The following is a 16350-nucleotide window of genomic DNA, read 5'->3' on the forward strand; positions in this document are numbered from 1 at the left end:
CTTAATAAAATTTAATGGTACCCATTAAAAGTTACGAGCCTAAGAAAATCTACAAATTTTTGGAAAAAGGGGAGAAATACCCCGAAAATGTCAAATGAAAATCACACCATCATATTCAGGATACCAGATAACCGTTTTAAAGAGGTTTTAAACTCCCATGTACAAAAAGGTGGATTTTTGCATTTTTTGCCAGAAAAAAGATTACGGATGCGCGTTTATAATTTTTTTTTCAGGGGTGATAATATCAAACCAGTTATCGTAGAAGATCAGGAGAGGACTTATTTAATCGGACATCAAAAGTTTGATCTGACAAAAAAAAAATAAGAACACTTTCATTATTTGTTTTATAATATTTTAGTTTCATTATTTGTTTTTAAATGATAAAAATTATTTCTTTTATAATGTGAAGTGTTCTTATTTAGTTTCTTCTTTCCGTTTGTTTAGCTGTCGTTTTTTTGTGTGTTATTTTTAAAACAACTTTTTTTGTTTTTTCGTTCTTTTCGTGTTTTTTTTTCGTTGAGAAAGGCTCCTGGATGCGCGGCCAAAATATTCGGAATATTCTTTTTTAATAAGAGTATTGTTTTGTTTTTATTTTTGTTCATTTCTTGTTGAAATTAAAACCTTTTTTTCTTAATTTTGCGTAAATCGAAAAGTGGTGGGGTGTAAGAAATTACTTGGGAAAAAATTAGAACTTAAGCATAAAGAGCGAGGTATTGATGACGGGGCAACCCCCTATATATGTAATAATTTCTGTTCGTTTCAAGTTCTAATGTTGCTCCTTAATTTCAGTCGAAAAACCTTGTTTTTTATTTAATTTTCATATAGATTAGTCTTTTTTATGAAGTATTCATACTCTTACTTAAAGCATGTGGATTTGCTCTGGCTGGTAAATTTCTGTAGATGTTTTATATTTAATAAGTTTCATGCATTCAGTATTCTCATAAAAAAGATGATTCTTATTTATTATTATTAACATTGTGTTAGTCAGAGTTTCGGTTACTATTAACAGATACACGCTCTTTACTCTTTTGCCTTGAATCTTTCGATTCAGAATTTTCATATTTTGTTTTATATAAGCTTAAATGCACCTTAATTGAATTAGTTTTTTGGAAGAGGTACGAAATGTTGAGAAAGAATACATACTATAATTGTTTCAAACAAGTAAAGAATTTACCACAGCCCATAGTAAACAAAAATCTAAAACAGGCTTAAAAAACTGGATAGTAAAAGAAACTGCCATTTGTACCCGATTCACCAACAGCAACTATTATCACAAATGGTCTTAATGCAATGTTACTGTTAAAAAATATTATTCCGGAGAAAAGTTTGTGAAAATTTTGGAAAACGCCTGAAACCCATAAAAAAATGACGTCATGTCAAGAACATCCTACACCATTGAACATGATCGAAAAACCTATACAGGAAACTTGCAGGCCCCTGGGTTGAATGACTAGGAAAATAATTTTTTTACATATAAAGTACTTATGTGTCCTCTTTTATTTTCCCTCCACTGCTAGCAGGGCACTGGAACATCATAGAGAGCTTTTTAAGAGCCCATTTTTAAGGAAATTGTTGTATCTGTGTGCATTTGTATTTTTGATAACAAAGATTATGTACATCCTTTTGTGAAATTTTAGTCAATTCTAAAGGCTAATAAACTGATAAAACAAACAAAATGATTTGATCTAACTTTAGATAGTTTACTCTTATTAATGATATTAGAACAGTTCATGCATTTGATGTATCAAATGTTGCATCATGACAATGATGTTGACAATGTCGTGACAATGATGTGACAATCCTTTTGTGAAATTTTGGTCAATTCTAAAGGCTAATAAACTGATAAAACAAACAAAATGATTTGATCTAACTTTAGATAGTTTACTCTTATTAATAATATTAGAACAGTTCATGCATTTGATGTATCAAATGTAACATCATGACAATGATGTTAACAATGTCGAGGTTGACAATGATGCACATACGATTGTCAGCTTCACCATTCTGCTAATTTTTCTTTAATCGAAATGTATTTTGTTGTGAAGTGAATTTTAGAATCGTTTTTTATATCTCTTTCTATCTCAATTAGTTCACGTGCATCATATCGTTTGTATGATATGGATTAAGAATTATTGATAATTATTATTTTCAAATCCAAAATACTGTAATGATGAATTCAAACCCTATTTGATTCAAGATTGTGGACAGTTTTCAAAACTTTGTTATATATTAAAAATAAATTTAGGTGCTTATATTCTAAATTATTAAAATATATGCCCTATTGTCAATTTTCAGGAATAGAGGTTTATCAGAACATTTTAATTTTAATGGTCATTACTTTGACACCTTTAAACTAGATTAATCCATGGCTCTGAAAGAGGCACCATTCAGACCAAATTTTGGGGTGGGCATGAACTCCATCTTGGCCCCCCGACTCACTTCGTGTCGCGTAATCATCTAGGAAATGGGTATTTGACAGAACTCTAGAATTTTATTATGTATCTTACCTACTTTCGAAGTTTACAATGATTAATAGCAAATAGCGTAATTACCCCAAGGGTCGTCAAGTAATTACGCTCTTTGGTTAATAGGCGTGCAGTAATTTCAAATCAATTGGGCAGAATGGATTATGTTTGACATAATGGATTATTATGGCCGGCAAAGGGCCCTTTGCAGTGGAAGCTTGGGCCCCCTGGTAAATTGGGGGTGGGCATTTGTCCACCACCACCCCCCCAAATGGCGCCTCTGGGCTCTGAACCAAAGAGTATTGGCAAATTGTTCAAGGAAAACTGGCGCTAGCATTGACAAAAAAAAAATGATCACCCATGCAATCTAGCGTTTAGTGTTTCTTGGCATTTTTTTCAAGATTCATAATTGTGTTGGTTTTTTTTTTCAGAAACTGTATTCAAATATTTTTGGAGCATTAATTCTACCTACTACACTAATTAAACTATTTTGGTTTATTATTACGCTATAAAAATGCCGAGAGACGTCAAAAGCTAGATGGGACTAGTGATTTTTTTTGTCGATACTAGTACCATTTTCCACTTTTATAAGTTACTCATACTTTCTACTCTAAACCTTATTGATGACTGAAAGAGTCATAAGAAAATAGGTTTCGCTTATTCAGTAGGCTAAGGGGGTAATGAGTTTCTAAGTTCTTTTATTTAACGATACATTTACATCACCAGAAAACAACTTCAGCATAGTCTTCCTCGTAACGATGCATGGTCAGGATATAACATGGGAGAAAAAAATCAACAAATATATGAACAAAGTAAATTTAAATCCCATCACCCAACTCAAAAACCCTCAAAATCACAAGCTAGGCAGAGTACCAACTCAAACAAACACCCAATCCAGGGGAATCAATTCAATGGGAAATTGAAAAAAAAACACAAAAAAAGAATCAATTATAAGCTGAAAATATCTTAGATATTTACCTAAAAATATCTAAAAAAAATATTTTGAAGCCACCAAACAAGTAGCAGCTTCGTGCACACTCTGGAATCCCGTTACTGAGTATGTTATAAGCTATCACGGGGTTGAATACTGACCTCAATGAGGGAATAGCTTTTTCATTAGCACTGAAAGAAATCATTTGTTGATGTTAGGTTGGGGTAAACTTTCTTCTTTAATAGTTATTGTCTTTACAGCTTACTCGGGAATACTGATTATAATTTTGGAAAATGATCAAATAGCTGAGATAGTTACCTAGGATACGGCAGTGATAGAAAGCAGCTCATCTGAAAAATGATTGAAGAGCAATATGAAATTTTCAATGAAACCGATCGTGGCAACAGCAGCTTTTCAATATTTTCAATCGGTGAAGATTTCCTTTCGCAGTGGTAAGTTTTCTAACTCTTCCATAGTGACCAAGACTTATTGTCAAGTAATACTTGTTTAATCTTAGAAGAATATTTGATCTTTAAAAGGGCCTTTCTTTGTTTGTTTGAACTCAAAGACAAAAGGTTGTTCACTATGAAATGTTAATATAGGCAGCTGACTTGGAAATAACAGATGAAAATGAGAACAGACGGAAGATTTTTCATCTTCCATTATTCGCATGAAGAGGAACGTCTAGCTGTACTTTTAGGCTTTCATAAATCTAAAAAAAAGAGAAACAGAATAAAAGAGCATTAGATAACTTCGAAGACCACACTGCCTTTCCATGACGAAAGTAAAACAGATGACCTCTGTCCACTAATATGTCAGATAACTCTAATGAACTGGAACCGAAAAGGTCAAAGAGATTAGCCTCCGCTGTTGCATTGAAAAAAATAAGAGCAATAAACTATATGTAATTAGTTTATTAGGTATATATTTTGTTTATTTTTATTCATGTCTTTTAGTTTTACTGCTGATGATGAACACTGTATATGTGTTCGAAATATCCAGTTAAATAAATTTATATCTATTCATTGTCAATAAAAAGGTATCATCCCTATTTTGAACTGTTTTACTTTCGTAAAAGAGCATTAGAATAATTAATAATTAAAATAATAATAATAACAACTGAAATAAAAAAAAATGCCAAATCGTCTCTTTGACATCTTTTTGTGTAGCGATTTGCAACAAAGTTGGACTTAAGTTGAAAGGCTTGATAAAATGTGATGGCTTTAGGGAAACAAAAGTAATTTTTTTTTTACTGTAAATTTAATATTAGCGGAGCTCTCAAAATTTTTGATAAAATAAAAGGAAATATATCTGAAATTCTCCACAAAATGACTTAGCGACACCTAACACTGTTTAAATTATATCCAGTTACATAAATGGCTAATCCTATTTATGAGAGTTTTACCAAAAAACTCATTTTTTTAATCAGTTGTTTTCAGGGTTGCTTTGACAAGCTCTAATAAAAGAAAATGATTTAAAATCATGTGAAAAATTCTTTGTTTTTCCATAACATAGCTAGAATATATTCTCTGAGGCCAACCTGACTTTCATACATAATGATGATAGAAGGTAATAAGCTTACCTAAGCTATGGATGTCAGGTGACTGATTTTTCTTCTAACGATAATTTCGACAGGACACTTGATTGCAATCTAACCCACCTGAGCCCAAAACAAGTTCAAACGCCCGTCCTCCACCCAAATCAGTTTAATGCCTCAATTTTACTCTATGCCTTGGAGTGCCATTTTTCTTAAAATAATTTTTACGACCTCTTACCTCTCTGTTAAATTTTTAATCCTCGGTGTGACCTTGAAACTGTTTTTTTTCGTTTTTTTTTATTAAAATGAATTTTTCTCTCTCCCCTTCCATGTTTTTGGAGTTGCCAGACCCCATTCAACTTGACACCTTCCCTTTTTCATGTCAGTAAGGGAAGATACATAGTTAACCGTGCCACTCTGTTGCCTAACACATTTATTTGTGTTCCACAAAAAAATTCCACTTCAATTTTATTTTTGCAAAAATAGATAACATGTATTTAAAAATCAAACTTTTAGCTGTGACGAAAAAAATTTACATTGTTATTAGTTTCTTATACCACACTGCTTTTCCATTTACAGAATTTAAGAAATCGAAGAATGTGTATTTGTAATAAAAGAGTGGGAGGGGAGCTGTTTTATTTAAATTATAAACTATTTTTCACTATCTGAAATTCTGTGCATAGTTATAAGTCTTTGATATTGAATTTTAAATCTCAATAGCTACTTTCAAAACGAAACCTGAAACAGACAATAATTTTAAGGGTCAGTTAGGTTTTTTGGCAAAAATTACTGTAAGCGTTCAATACGAGGCCAATGCTAAGTAAGTAAGTACTTTTATTACCCGAAAATTCACTAGAATTACATCGGAGTACGAATGGAAAAAGAAAAGAAAATCACACTACGAACATAACCCTAAGTAAAAACACACTATGTACACTAACAAAACTACTGACACATGATAGCTAACTACGCAACCTCCCTTAGCCTTTTCCAGGAAATTATCTACGACCCGGTTAATGCAAACTGTTGGATCGGACACTCCGTAATTACGCGTGATATACGAGTTCTTCGTCCACGGAGGAAGTCTCAGAAGGAACTTCGCGAATCGAAAAAACAGAACTCTTACTTTTGTACATTGGGCGGACGACAAATAATTCCAAAAAGGTGCTATATACAGTACATGTGGGAGGGCAATGGCATTATACAGCGACGCAAGAAATCTACGGCAGAATCGATGTCTGTTAACAATGATTGATCCGTAAGCAATCCCGATTTTCGCCTCTAAAAGCAACGTTCCTGTCGAGTAGAGGCTTCGACCGATTGGTAAACCTAGGTAGGTAATGCTCTCACATGGCTTAACAGCTGAATCACCTAAAGGAATTTCTTTCTCATAATACCCCGCGTTGAAGAACAGTACGGCCGACTTAGACACATTAAATGATAAACCTATTTTATTATATTCCCTACTCAAAGCATCAAAATTCTTCGATATTCGATCGGCAGACCTGTTCAAATTAAGTAGGTCGTCAGCATACGCCATCAACGAAACATCGATCCCTTTTGAAACACAAGACGCAGCTAAGACCAAACTGCAATACGACTATTTAACGCAAATGAAATCATATCCTATTTATAACAACGTTTCAGAAAATCTAATCGTAGACAGTTTGAATACATGTCGAGTGCTTTGGAAGGTTCTAACAAAACGATTTAAAATCATTAGAAAGATATATACAACCCTATTGGGAGGAAACATGGACTGTGGCACACCTAAAGAGATACTGGTAGTTTTTATGGATGCCGTAAGTGCCTCTAGAGGCACAGAAAGACCCAAGGTATAAGGTAAGCATGTAGTTGGCACATACGTGCTTCGGTACTTTCATTTGTGCCTTGAATCAAATCCATCTGACTTTGCATAATTACTATGTAGCCACAGTGCCAAACTCATTATTAATCTGAAAAACATGGCATGATGGCATACAACCCGATAACATTTTCAAGGGAATACTTTTTCAACCATTTGGTTTCTGGATGATTGGAAGAGGGCATCCACTTTCATTTCTTTTCAATCCCAGAAGGTTAATTGCAAGCTAGTATTTTCAATATAAGAATTGCATACAGTCAGTACGTTTCACTAAAAGGTGATAAGTTTTATGTGCAATTTGGCAAGTGAACACTGTTCTGTCTCACTTCTGGAGGATGGAGTCTAAACTTTCAGAAAATTATTTCTTGGGGGAAGGGGGGGGGGGTACAAACTGACTTGTGTTCGAGAATCTTGTCTTTGGGGGAAAGAAATAGAGTATTCTTTCTCTAGTCCTCACAAAAAAATGTATACTAGGAGTTTTTTCCTCCGACATTCTCTTCGGCTAGCTAATAATTAATGTATACTACAGAAGAACCCACAAATTTTCCTAGAAGAGGCTTCCTGACCAGTAAGAAGAGGGGGAGGAGTCCTGCTATATACCACCATTGCATTTATGAAGTGGGTAAAGACCTATTAGGTGGTTCTTTTATCACTGTCTAACTCTTTTTCTATGCAACTATCAATCAGTTACGGTTCCTATGGTTCTGGGCATGATGATAAGTAAGGGGTGTCGTTTTCTTAATCGAGTTATAAAGCCTAAATATAATTTACCTTACAAAAGCCCCCAAAAACCCCTCTCCTCGCCCATGAATGATTTGAAATAAACCGTCTTAAAACCGACCATCATATTCGGATCTAAGCTTATTTTTATTTGACAAAACTCTATAAGAAAAAAACAAAAAAAGTTTTTTCAGCTGAAACCAAGGAGCAATATTAAAACTCAGAATAAAGTTTTAAAGTTTTTAGCGCTTTTACAAAAACTTCTTATTCTAATTAAATACCCTTGTGTTTCAGGTGTTGTTATTAAAGAATTGTGACAAATTTACCGTGAACAGCAAGATATTGAGGAAGGGGGCAACCCCTTCATATTTGTTATAATATCTGTTGGTTTTGAGTTTTAATATTGCTCTTTAATTTCAATTTAAAAACTTGTTTTTATCAATTTAATTTCCGATCGTTTTTCAAGTAATGCTGGTAAATTTAGCTCACTCTCCGTAAAAATTCATTCCTCTTAGGGGAAACTCCTCCGGTTAAAGCTCTTCTCTCGTGAAATGAACCCCCCCGTAAAATTTCTGGCGGATAATTCAGCCTGAAAAATTCTCCTTAGCATACTTTCGTTTGATAAAGACTTTAATTTCTAATCGTATTTCCGATCACTCGAAGAAATTTCCCCTTCCGCTGGAATTTTGTCCTGGAAATCCTAACCTGCTGAAAATTTCCCCCGAGCAGTTTCCTCGGAATATGTCCAATTGAGTTGGCAAAGAGAAAGAAAGACCAATAAAAAGAACTTCGTATAGGAATTCTGCCAAATCTCGCCAGTAAAAATTTCCCATGGAAAATTCATCCCCTGAAATTTCCCTCTTCATGGTAAATTATCCCCATAGAAACCTCTCCCTATCAAAAATTCCCTTCCCCCCGAAAATTTCTGTATACTTCCCACTAACAAATGCTATACGTAAACAATGGGCAAATGTTATAACTTAAAGAGCTATCCCCAGGGGCTATGGGGGGTCATGTTATCTCCAAAGGCATAGTTTTTGGACCTTTCATCTATGTTGAACAAAATGTCTATCTCAAAATTTTCATCAGATGATTTTTAGAAAAAGGGGCGTGAAAGAGGGGTTTGTCACCCTCCAATAATTTTACTCAATTAAAAAGGGTACTAGAACTTTTAATTTCCTTCCTAATGAGCCTTCTCCTCTCCTGGGCCATTGGCTCAGTATGATCACTAATGAAAAAAAAGATTAAAAAAATAAACATACATCCATGATCTTTGTTCTGGCAAAAAACAACGAAATTCTACATTTTTGCCGATAGGAGCCTGAAACATCCACAGTAGGCTTTAAAGGTGCGTTGGATCTGCTGGTGTGACTTTCATTAGGATTCGTTGACTTTTAGAGGGTGTTTATCACCTTTTTTGAAAATAAGGCAAATTTACTTAGGCTCGTAACCTTTGATGGGTAACACTAAACTTAATGAGTCTTATATTTTTGAAATCAGTATGATAAGTAAATTTTTTTATATATCTAATGATATCAAAATCCTGTTTTTTAGAGTTTCTGTTATCAGTTAGCCGTGCCCCTCCTTGCTTATATTACCATGAACTGTTGGACTCTTCACTGCAATAGTCCAATGTTTTTATTAAACTTAATTCCTCATTATAACGAGTTGTGAAATGTTGAAAATTCAATCAATAGTATCTCAGCCTTAGCTATCCTTGGATCCAGAAATAAGTTCTTTGAATTGAAAAGGGAATAGTTGTGGGAAAAGCCAAGTCATGGCCAATTGTAGAAAAAACCCAGACAGATTGTTCAATTAAATGGGCATCAAGTCAGGGTGAATTTTACCCCTTTGATTGCCGTTGTTACTGTCTCCCACTTCTGCTACACCTCTCATGCATGTCACTACACAATGCCGAACTAGAGTCAACCTTTGTTCGAGGGTTTCCCCGGGGAACACACGCTGGTTGACTGTTGGACTATTCACTGCAATGAATTTTTATTGAAAGTTTTTATTAAACTTAATTCCTCATTATAATCAGTTGTGAAATAATTAAAGTTCAATCAGTAGTATCTCAGCCTTATCTATGTTTGGATCCAGAAATAAGTTAAATTCATCATATCATCAAAATTACAGCCGTTCAAACTTGGTTATTATGCAATCTTTAAACATTGCTCTACCATCTGGACCAGGTCACATTAAGTCTAATTGAGTCCCTACATCTTAACCTCTAGGACCTAATTCAGACAAATTCTAAGTGAACAATTAAACGAACAAACTAAAACTCATTTCTATTTATTAAATAAAAGTAAAACCTCCGCTAAAACCTGAAACAGACACAAGTTGTTATATAATTCGTATTTGGAAGGGGGTGCCAAACCCCCGGACTTTCCATTCTTTATCATAAAGCTTGACTACTGCTTTACTGAAAGCAGTTTATAATGCTACAAACATACGCTTTATGATCCTTTTGAAAAATAAGCCCAAATCGAGAATCGGTGAAAAAGTCAACTGACTTAAACCAAGCTATATAAAAAGGATAATCTACGAGAAATACGTTGCCCTATGCATTTGCCTTAAGCGTTTGTCCTAAGCGTGTTTGAACCCTGGACCCTATCTTAATTTTGACCTTAAACTTTAAACTCCTTCCTTAAACTTCTTAACTTAACTTCCTTAAACTTAAGACCTTAAACTTCTTCAAAGGTTTTTGGACAGACTCTTAAAACTGATTTCTACATTGCTGAGCTTTCCTTTACTCATAATATTGAAGGTGGTTATTGTTTATAAGAGCTGACAACTTTCGGACCCCGACTCAAACTGAGTTCAAGCGTCGAAAAAGAACACACTGCCTTTCCATCATAAACATCAAAACAGGAAGAACAAGAACAATAGGGAATTCCTTTTGTAAGACAGTGGAATTCTAATTTGAATGAATATTTCGGCCCTATGTTCAAGGACCATCCTCAGCGAAACATAAATATATAAAAGATAAGAGATTACAACAACAAACGACTATTAAAACTAAAATGAAAATTTTTAAAACCATCCCAGCATCCTTACTTCAGCAAAGTTTAACCAGGACTGATAAATAAAGCAAGGTGAAACAAGGCAATCCGTTGAAATGAAAAAAGAATAAATAAAAAAATGTTTTCAGTGCTAATCCTGCCTTTTTGGCAGCTAGCCTCAAGGGTCTTTTTTTTAACTGATTGTGTGTTAATGTCTACTGGTTTTTTAAATATTTTGTAAAATTGTTTTTAAGTAAATTTGTGGATAGAACATTTAGTGAATATTCCCTTAAGTCCCTATTTAAGGAAATATTATTATTAATCTTAAGTTTGATTTCGATTGCTTCTCAGGTAGTTCGCGAAGCAATTGAAATCAATACAATGAGTTCAATATCCTTACACTTTCTGTTGTGTAGTCAATCTAAAACGAACTCGGGCAGAAGTTAACCAGGGAGGGCAGCGTGCTGGTTGCCCTAAGCATGTTCGAACATTAGACTTCATCTTAGCTTTGGTCCGAAGCTTTCTCGAAGGTTTTTTGACAGTGTTTTAAAACTGATTTCAACTTTGAAGAACTTTCATTTTTGCCCGAGATCCTTCAAGTTGAAGTTCTTTTATTCAATAAACACAAAAAACTACAATCCAGAAAGAGGCTTACTAACTGGGAAAAAGAAATCAAAACTGCAGATTTATCATTTGCAGGCTACTGAACTAGGCCTACACAAAAACAAATAAGAATTACTGCTCATATGAATGCTCAGACGAAGACAACCGACACTGCCACATCTTCACATCGCCTAACACCAACAATAAATCTTACTTTATCATCGACATAAAGAACCAAGGTTAAAACAAACCAATAAAGTTCTAACTTAAAACTACAATATAAGGAAAATATTTCAATAATCTATTCTTCTCCAACAGAAATCTTTCTAGTTGTTTTTTAAAAGAACCAGGGACATGGAAATTCCGAACCCCAACAGGAACAGAGCTCCAGGCATGTCTCACAGCAGCGGAAAGAACAAAGTTTAAACACACTGAGAGGGTGGAAGGAACCAGTATATCGTCCCGATTTTGAACTGTGTATGGGTTGACTTCACTCACTCGTTGAAACATGCCAGAAAAACAGTCTTGGAGATCTCCATGAAAATAAAGAAATGCCATTGAACACAACGAAAGTGTATAGATATCCTTAAGTTTTAAGAGCTGGATAGGAGTATAAGGAGTATAAGTGGTGGACTGGGGGACTTGTGCTGCGTTCAGCTGGAGATTACGGATGGGGAAAGTAGAGATGGAAAAGTAGACATCCAAGCAGATGATCAATAATGTAGATAAGGACAAATAAGGGAGGAGTATAACAGACAGAGAATAGAAAAAGGAAATAATTTGTTTGTGTTTTCTTATGATCCCCAGTCCCCTCGAAACTTGACTCTTATAATCTGAATATGCTACTTGGATGTTAGATTTTCGTCCAGAAGAAGTCCAAGGAATCGCACATATCGGTCTGGTGGGTGGTATATAGGACCTCTTGAAGTAAAAAGCTTCATTACTGTAATTATTTTATATATTTCCATAAAAATATTTAAAAAATATTTACCTTATATATTTCTATAATAAATTTTCATAGAAAAGTATTTATTTATATATTTCACCGAACATTACCTTTTTTCTAAAAATTATGATTCAAAAACCTGTTCGATATTTATGCATAAATCTTCTCTTCGGATAGCTGGTAGATTATTCAAAATATAAAATCCAAGTCCCCACTTTTTTTGCTGTTTTTCGGCTCAAAAACATAGATGTATATCCAGGAATATCCATAAGCAGCCGATTCAAATCATACATAGCAACTTAATATCATCAAACGTCCCTGTACGTTAAGATGCATAATCAGAAATGCCTCCCTCCACCAGGCTCCAGAACCCATAAATCCCAGATCCTCCGCAAACATGCTATAATTCTTTTTTCAAAATTATCTCCGTAATTTTTATTAGGATTGTGCCTGCCAGGTTATTCATAATTTTATTAAAATCAACTCTTCTAATTTTAAACTCATCAAAATTTTCAAATTTAATTATTAGCGTTGGCTCTCGATGAGCGTGACGCTCATCAAAGTACCATAAATAGACAATGGCACCAACTTGATTTCTTAAAATCTGAAACATAAAAATAAATGGAAGTAAAAAGGTAAAGAAAAGGGTAAGTAACATGGGATAGAGATGAAAGGAAGGAAAGAAAAACTCGAGGTAAAAATAAAGGCATAGAAATTGACATACCAAATAAAAACAGGACAATTTCTGACAATTCATTTGACTGATGAAAAGTGACAACAATTTAAATATAAACTCTATCACGCGTTGGAATCATAGCCACCATTGTCTTTTGAGAAAATCAGGGCCAGGGAATCGTAACAACCATCGAACCCCGCTGCATCACTTTGGTTTGTGATACTCTCTCAGCGGTTACTTTTGAATTAGATAGCTTATAAGCCAAACCCAAAAGTTCTATCCGACATTTCGCTAGCTCCGAAAGCAGGTCAGCGCTGATACTTCTTCTAGAGCCTCGTAGGTTACCAACATATTGTAGGAGACTTTCCTTGTGTTTTAGGTTCAAGAAAGAAAGAATAATAGGGTGAGTAGCTGGGGCGAATTCAAGGAAGTTGGGCGCTTAGTCTTATTTCTAATACGATAAATAGATGTAAACTGGACATTTTTGTAATTCGGCACTCCCACTCCTGAGAGAAAATCTTTACTTACTCTTTGATTTTTCTTCATCCTTGTTAGGAATTCCGCGTACCAAAAGATATCTTCATTTAGTATATAGCTCTGTACTCAAGCATTGATTTTTAACGAGCCTAAGGGCGGTTTTCAAAACCAGCATTTTCTACCTTTAAAGTTGAATTTCCCTTTCGAAGATCTTCAATTAATTGTTTGAAATCATCCATTCTTTCGTCAAAATGCTTCTTGGTGATAGACATATCTAAGTATAAAACTATCTCGTTTCTTTATTAACACATCACAATGTCATTTCAAAGGGACTTACGGGCAGGGGCCCTTTTCTTCATAAATCCAAATAAGCGGGGGCCCCAGAACAAACATTGCAACAACTAGCTCAATAATCCAAATACGTTTGCCAAACTCTATGAAGTTTAGTTGCGCAATAGGTTATCCTGATAAATTTCACACTTTAACAGTTCTATACTAACGGTGGTTATTGTTTATAAGGGCTTTTTAAGTCAGATTCCGACTTAAACTGAGCTCGACAAGTTGAACACTTCCAGTTCAGTACTCAATCCAAAACCAGGGTCGCCACCCAGCAAAAAAAATAATCGCTATATTCTCGAAAAAATCGCTAAATCAGCATATAAATCACTAGATTATTGAATAGAAATCACAAGAATTATAATACTCTTTATCATTGTAATTAATAATTGTTTGTTTCTTTACAATGTTCAGTACAGGCGCAACTACGCCAAAGGTTAAAATTACCCCCCCCCCCCCTAGATGTGGAAAAATGTCTTTGGATTGACCATTTGTTTTATTTTAAAACGAAAATTACCCTTGAAACTTAGAAAATGCCTTTTTGTATCTTTATGCACTGAACAGTACAGAATCTTTGCTTCTTTCTTTTGCTTCTTTTATTATTCATTCTTTTTTTTATTTCTTTTATTGTTTATTGGTAATCTAATCGAAATATTTGCTTTTTCTTTTTAATTTTTCCCTTATAGATTCAAAACCGCAGTATTTTCCCAAAAAACACAGAAACTATTTTCTTTTTACTTTAGTTTGAACGAGCATAATTACTGGGACATCAGCAACAAACTTGAAAGTGGACTTTTTACATTTTCATGGCAAAAATTTGTCCCACCCTTTATAAATTTCGATAAGCTTCTTTCTGATTGCTTCTTTTATAAAAAAAAGAGGTACTTGTTAATTATACGGAACACACCCAAGAAGTAAAGTTATGTTAATCCTAATGAAATATACCAAAATATGATGAAAATTTAATACTTCAGTTAATATAATGACCAAGTTTGGGCTGTATATTTGCACATTAGGGGGTTGTGGGGGTAAAGTAACCTAACTTAACTCAACCTAACCTTACCCCCAGCCCCCTAACGTGAAAATATATAGCCCAAGTTATACAAGTCCAATGCATTCTGTTACCTGTTATTTATCTTTGTGGCTATGAAACTGGTTTTCGAAGACCGTACACAATGCTTAGCAAATTATATTTAGCATTCTTTCATCCCAAGACCTATCCTCAGGGGCTGCGTGGGCCATGTTAAATATAAATGTGTAGTTTTGGAACTTTTCAACTATGCTAAACAAAATGGCTATCGCAAACTTTTGATCGAGTAATTTTTTAGGTAAATAGGGAGGAGGAAGGGGGCTAATAGCTATCCGATCTTTTTGTTGAAATAAAAGAGAAACCAATTTTTTTTAAATTCTGTTCAAATGAGCCGTCTCCTAACGTTCTAGGACCGTTGGTTCGATACGATCGCCCCTGGGGAAAAAACAAATTAACACGGATCCGTGATTTTTCTTCTGGCAAATAATACAAAATTCAATACTCTTGGACATAGGAGCTTGAAACCTCTACACTAGGGTTCTCTGATACGCTGAACCTAATGACTCGATTTTAATTAAAGTTATTTCACTTTTAGTGGGTGTTTCCCCCCGTTTTCGGAAATCAGGCAAAGTTTCGCAGTTCTTAGCCTTTTATTGATAAACTATGCTTAATGAATCTTAAAAATTTAGAATCAACATAATAAGCAGATGATACATCGATTGATATCAAAATTCTGGTTTTAGAGTTTTGGTTACTATTGTCACTCCATTTTTACAGTTCGTTACCACAAACTGTCTGATGTGTTGGCAAATAAATCCAAAAACTTAAAGAATAGGACGTTCACTGTGCTTATTGCTTGTTACAATTACAAATACGAGAATTTGCAGAATTATTGTAGTTTCGATTAGAAATTAGAAGTAAGATTAAAACCGTTATACAATTCCTAAAGTAGATCCCCCCCTCTTACCTCCCTACTGACTTCAATCATCAAACTATAATCGATTCAATCTATTTAGATATATTACAAATCCTATTATAAAAAACACTAAGTCCTCTTTTCTTTTTCAATGATTTTTTATTTCGAAAAATATATTTGATGTATATATACCTTTTTATTCTTCAATGACTCAATTTCTGCTGTATTTGCAGGTTTAGAGGGTTAATTCATATCCACTATTCACTCCACTTTTAAAGGTTTTCAAACAGTTCGTGGTAACGAACTGTAGTAAGGAGCGATCCGGCTCAATAGTAACCAAAACTCTAAAAAATTGAATTTTGATATCAATAGCTACATCAAAAGAATCGCATTTTAATGCTGATTTTAAATATATAAGTTTCATCAAGTTTAATCTTAGCCATCAAAAGTTACGAGCCTGAGAAAATTTGCCTTATTTAGGAAAATAGGGGGAAACACCCCCTAAAAGTCGTAGGATCTTAACGAAAATGACACCATCAGATTCAGCGTATCAGAGAACCCTACTGTTAGAAGCTCCTATCTACAAAAATGTGGAATTTTGCATTTTTTGCCAGAAGACAAATCACGGGTGCGTGTTTATTTGTTTGTTTTTTTTTTGTTTTTTTTTTCCCAGGGGTCATCGTATCGACCAAGTGGTCCTAGAATGTCGCAAGAGGGCTCATTCTAACGGAAATGAAAAGTTCTAGTGCCCTTTTTAAGTGACCAAAAAAATTGGAGGGCATCTAGGCCCCCTCCCACGCTCATTTTTTTCCCAAAGTCAACGGATCAAAATTTTGAGATAGAC

At 34.2% G+C, this 16350-nt stretch overlaps 1 protein-coding gene across 1 annotated transcript in view; it reads left to right on the forward strand.

Moving 5' to 3' along the window:
* The window catches only part of LOC136037725 (probable muscarinic acetylcholine receptor gar-1), a 109774-nt gene that overhangs the window by 22793 nt on the left and 70631 nt on the right, over window positions 1-16350 (forward strand). Inside the window, exon 2 of the mRNA XM_065720494.1 lies at window positions 3657-3848. Coding sequence (XP_065576566.1) covers window positions 3754-3848 — 95 coding nt within the window. The 5' untranslated portion in view covers window positions 3657-3753. The remainder of the gene's footprint in view (window positions 1-3656; window positions 3849-16350) is intronic.

Source organism: Artemia franciscana, chromosome 17 (genome assembly GCF_032884065.1).
Source record: "Artemia franciscana chromosome 17, ASM3288406v1, whole genome shotgun sequence".
NCBI classification, from domain to species: domain Eukaryota; kingdom Metazoa; phylum Arthropoda; class Branchiopoda; order Anostraca; family Artemiidae; genus Artemia; species Artemia franciscana.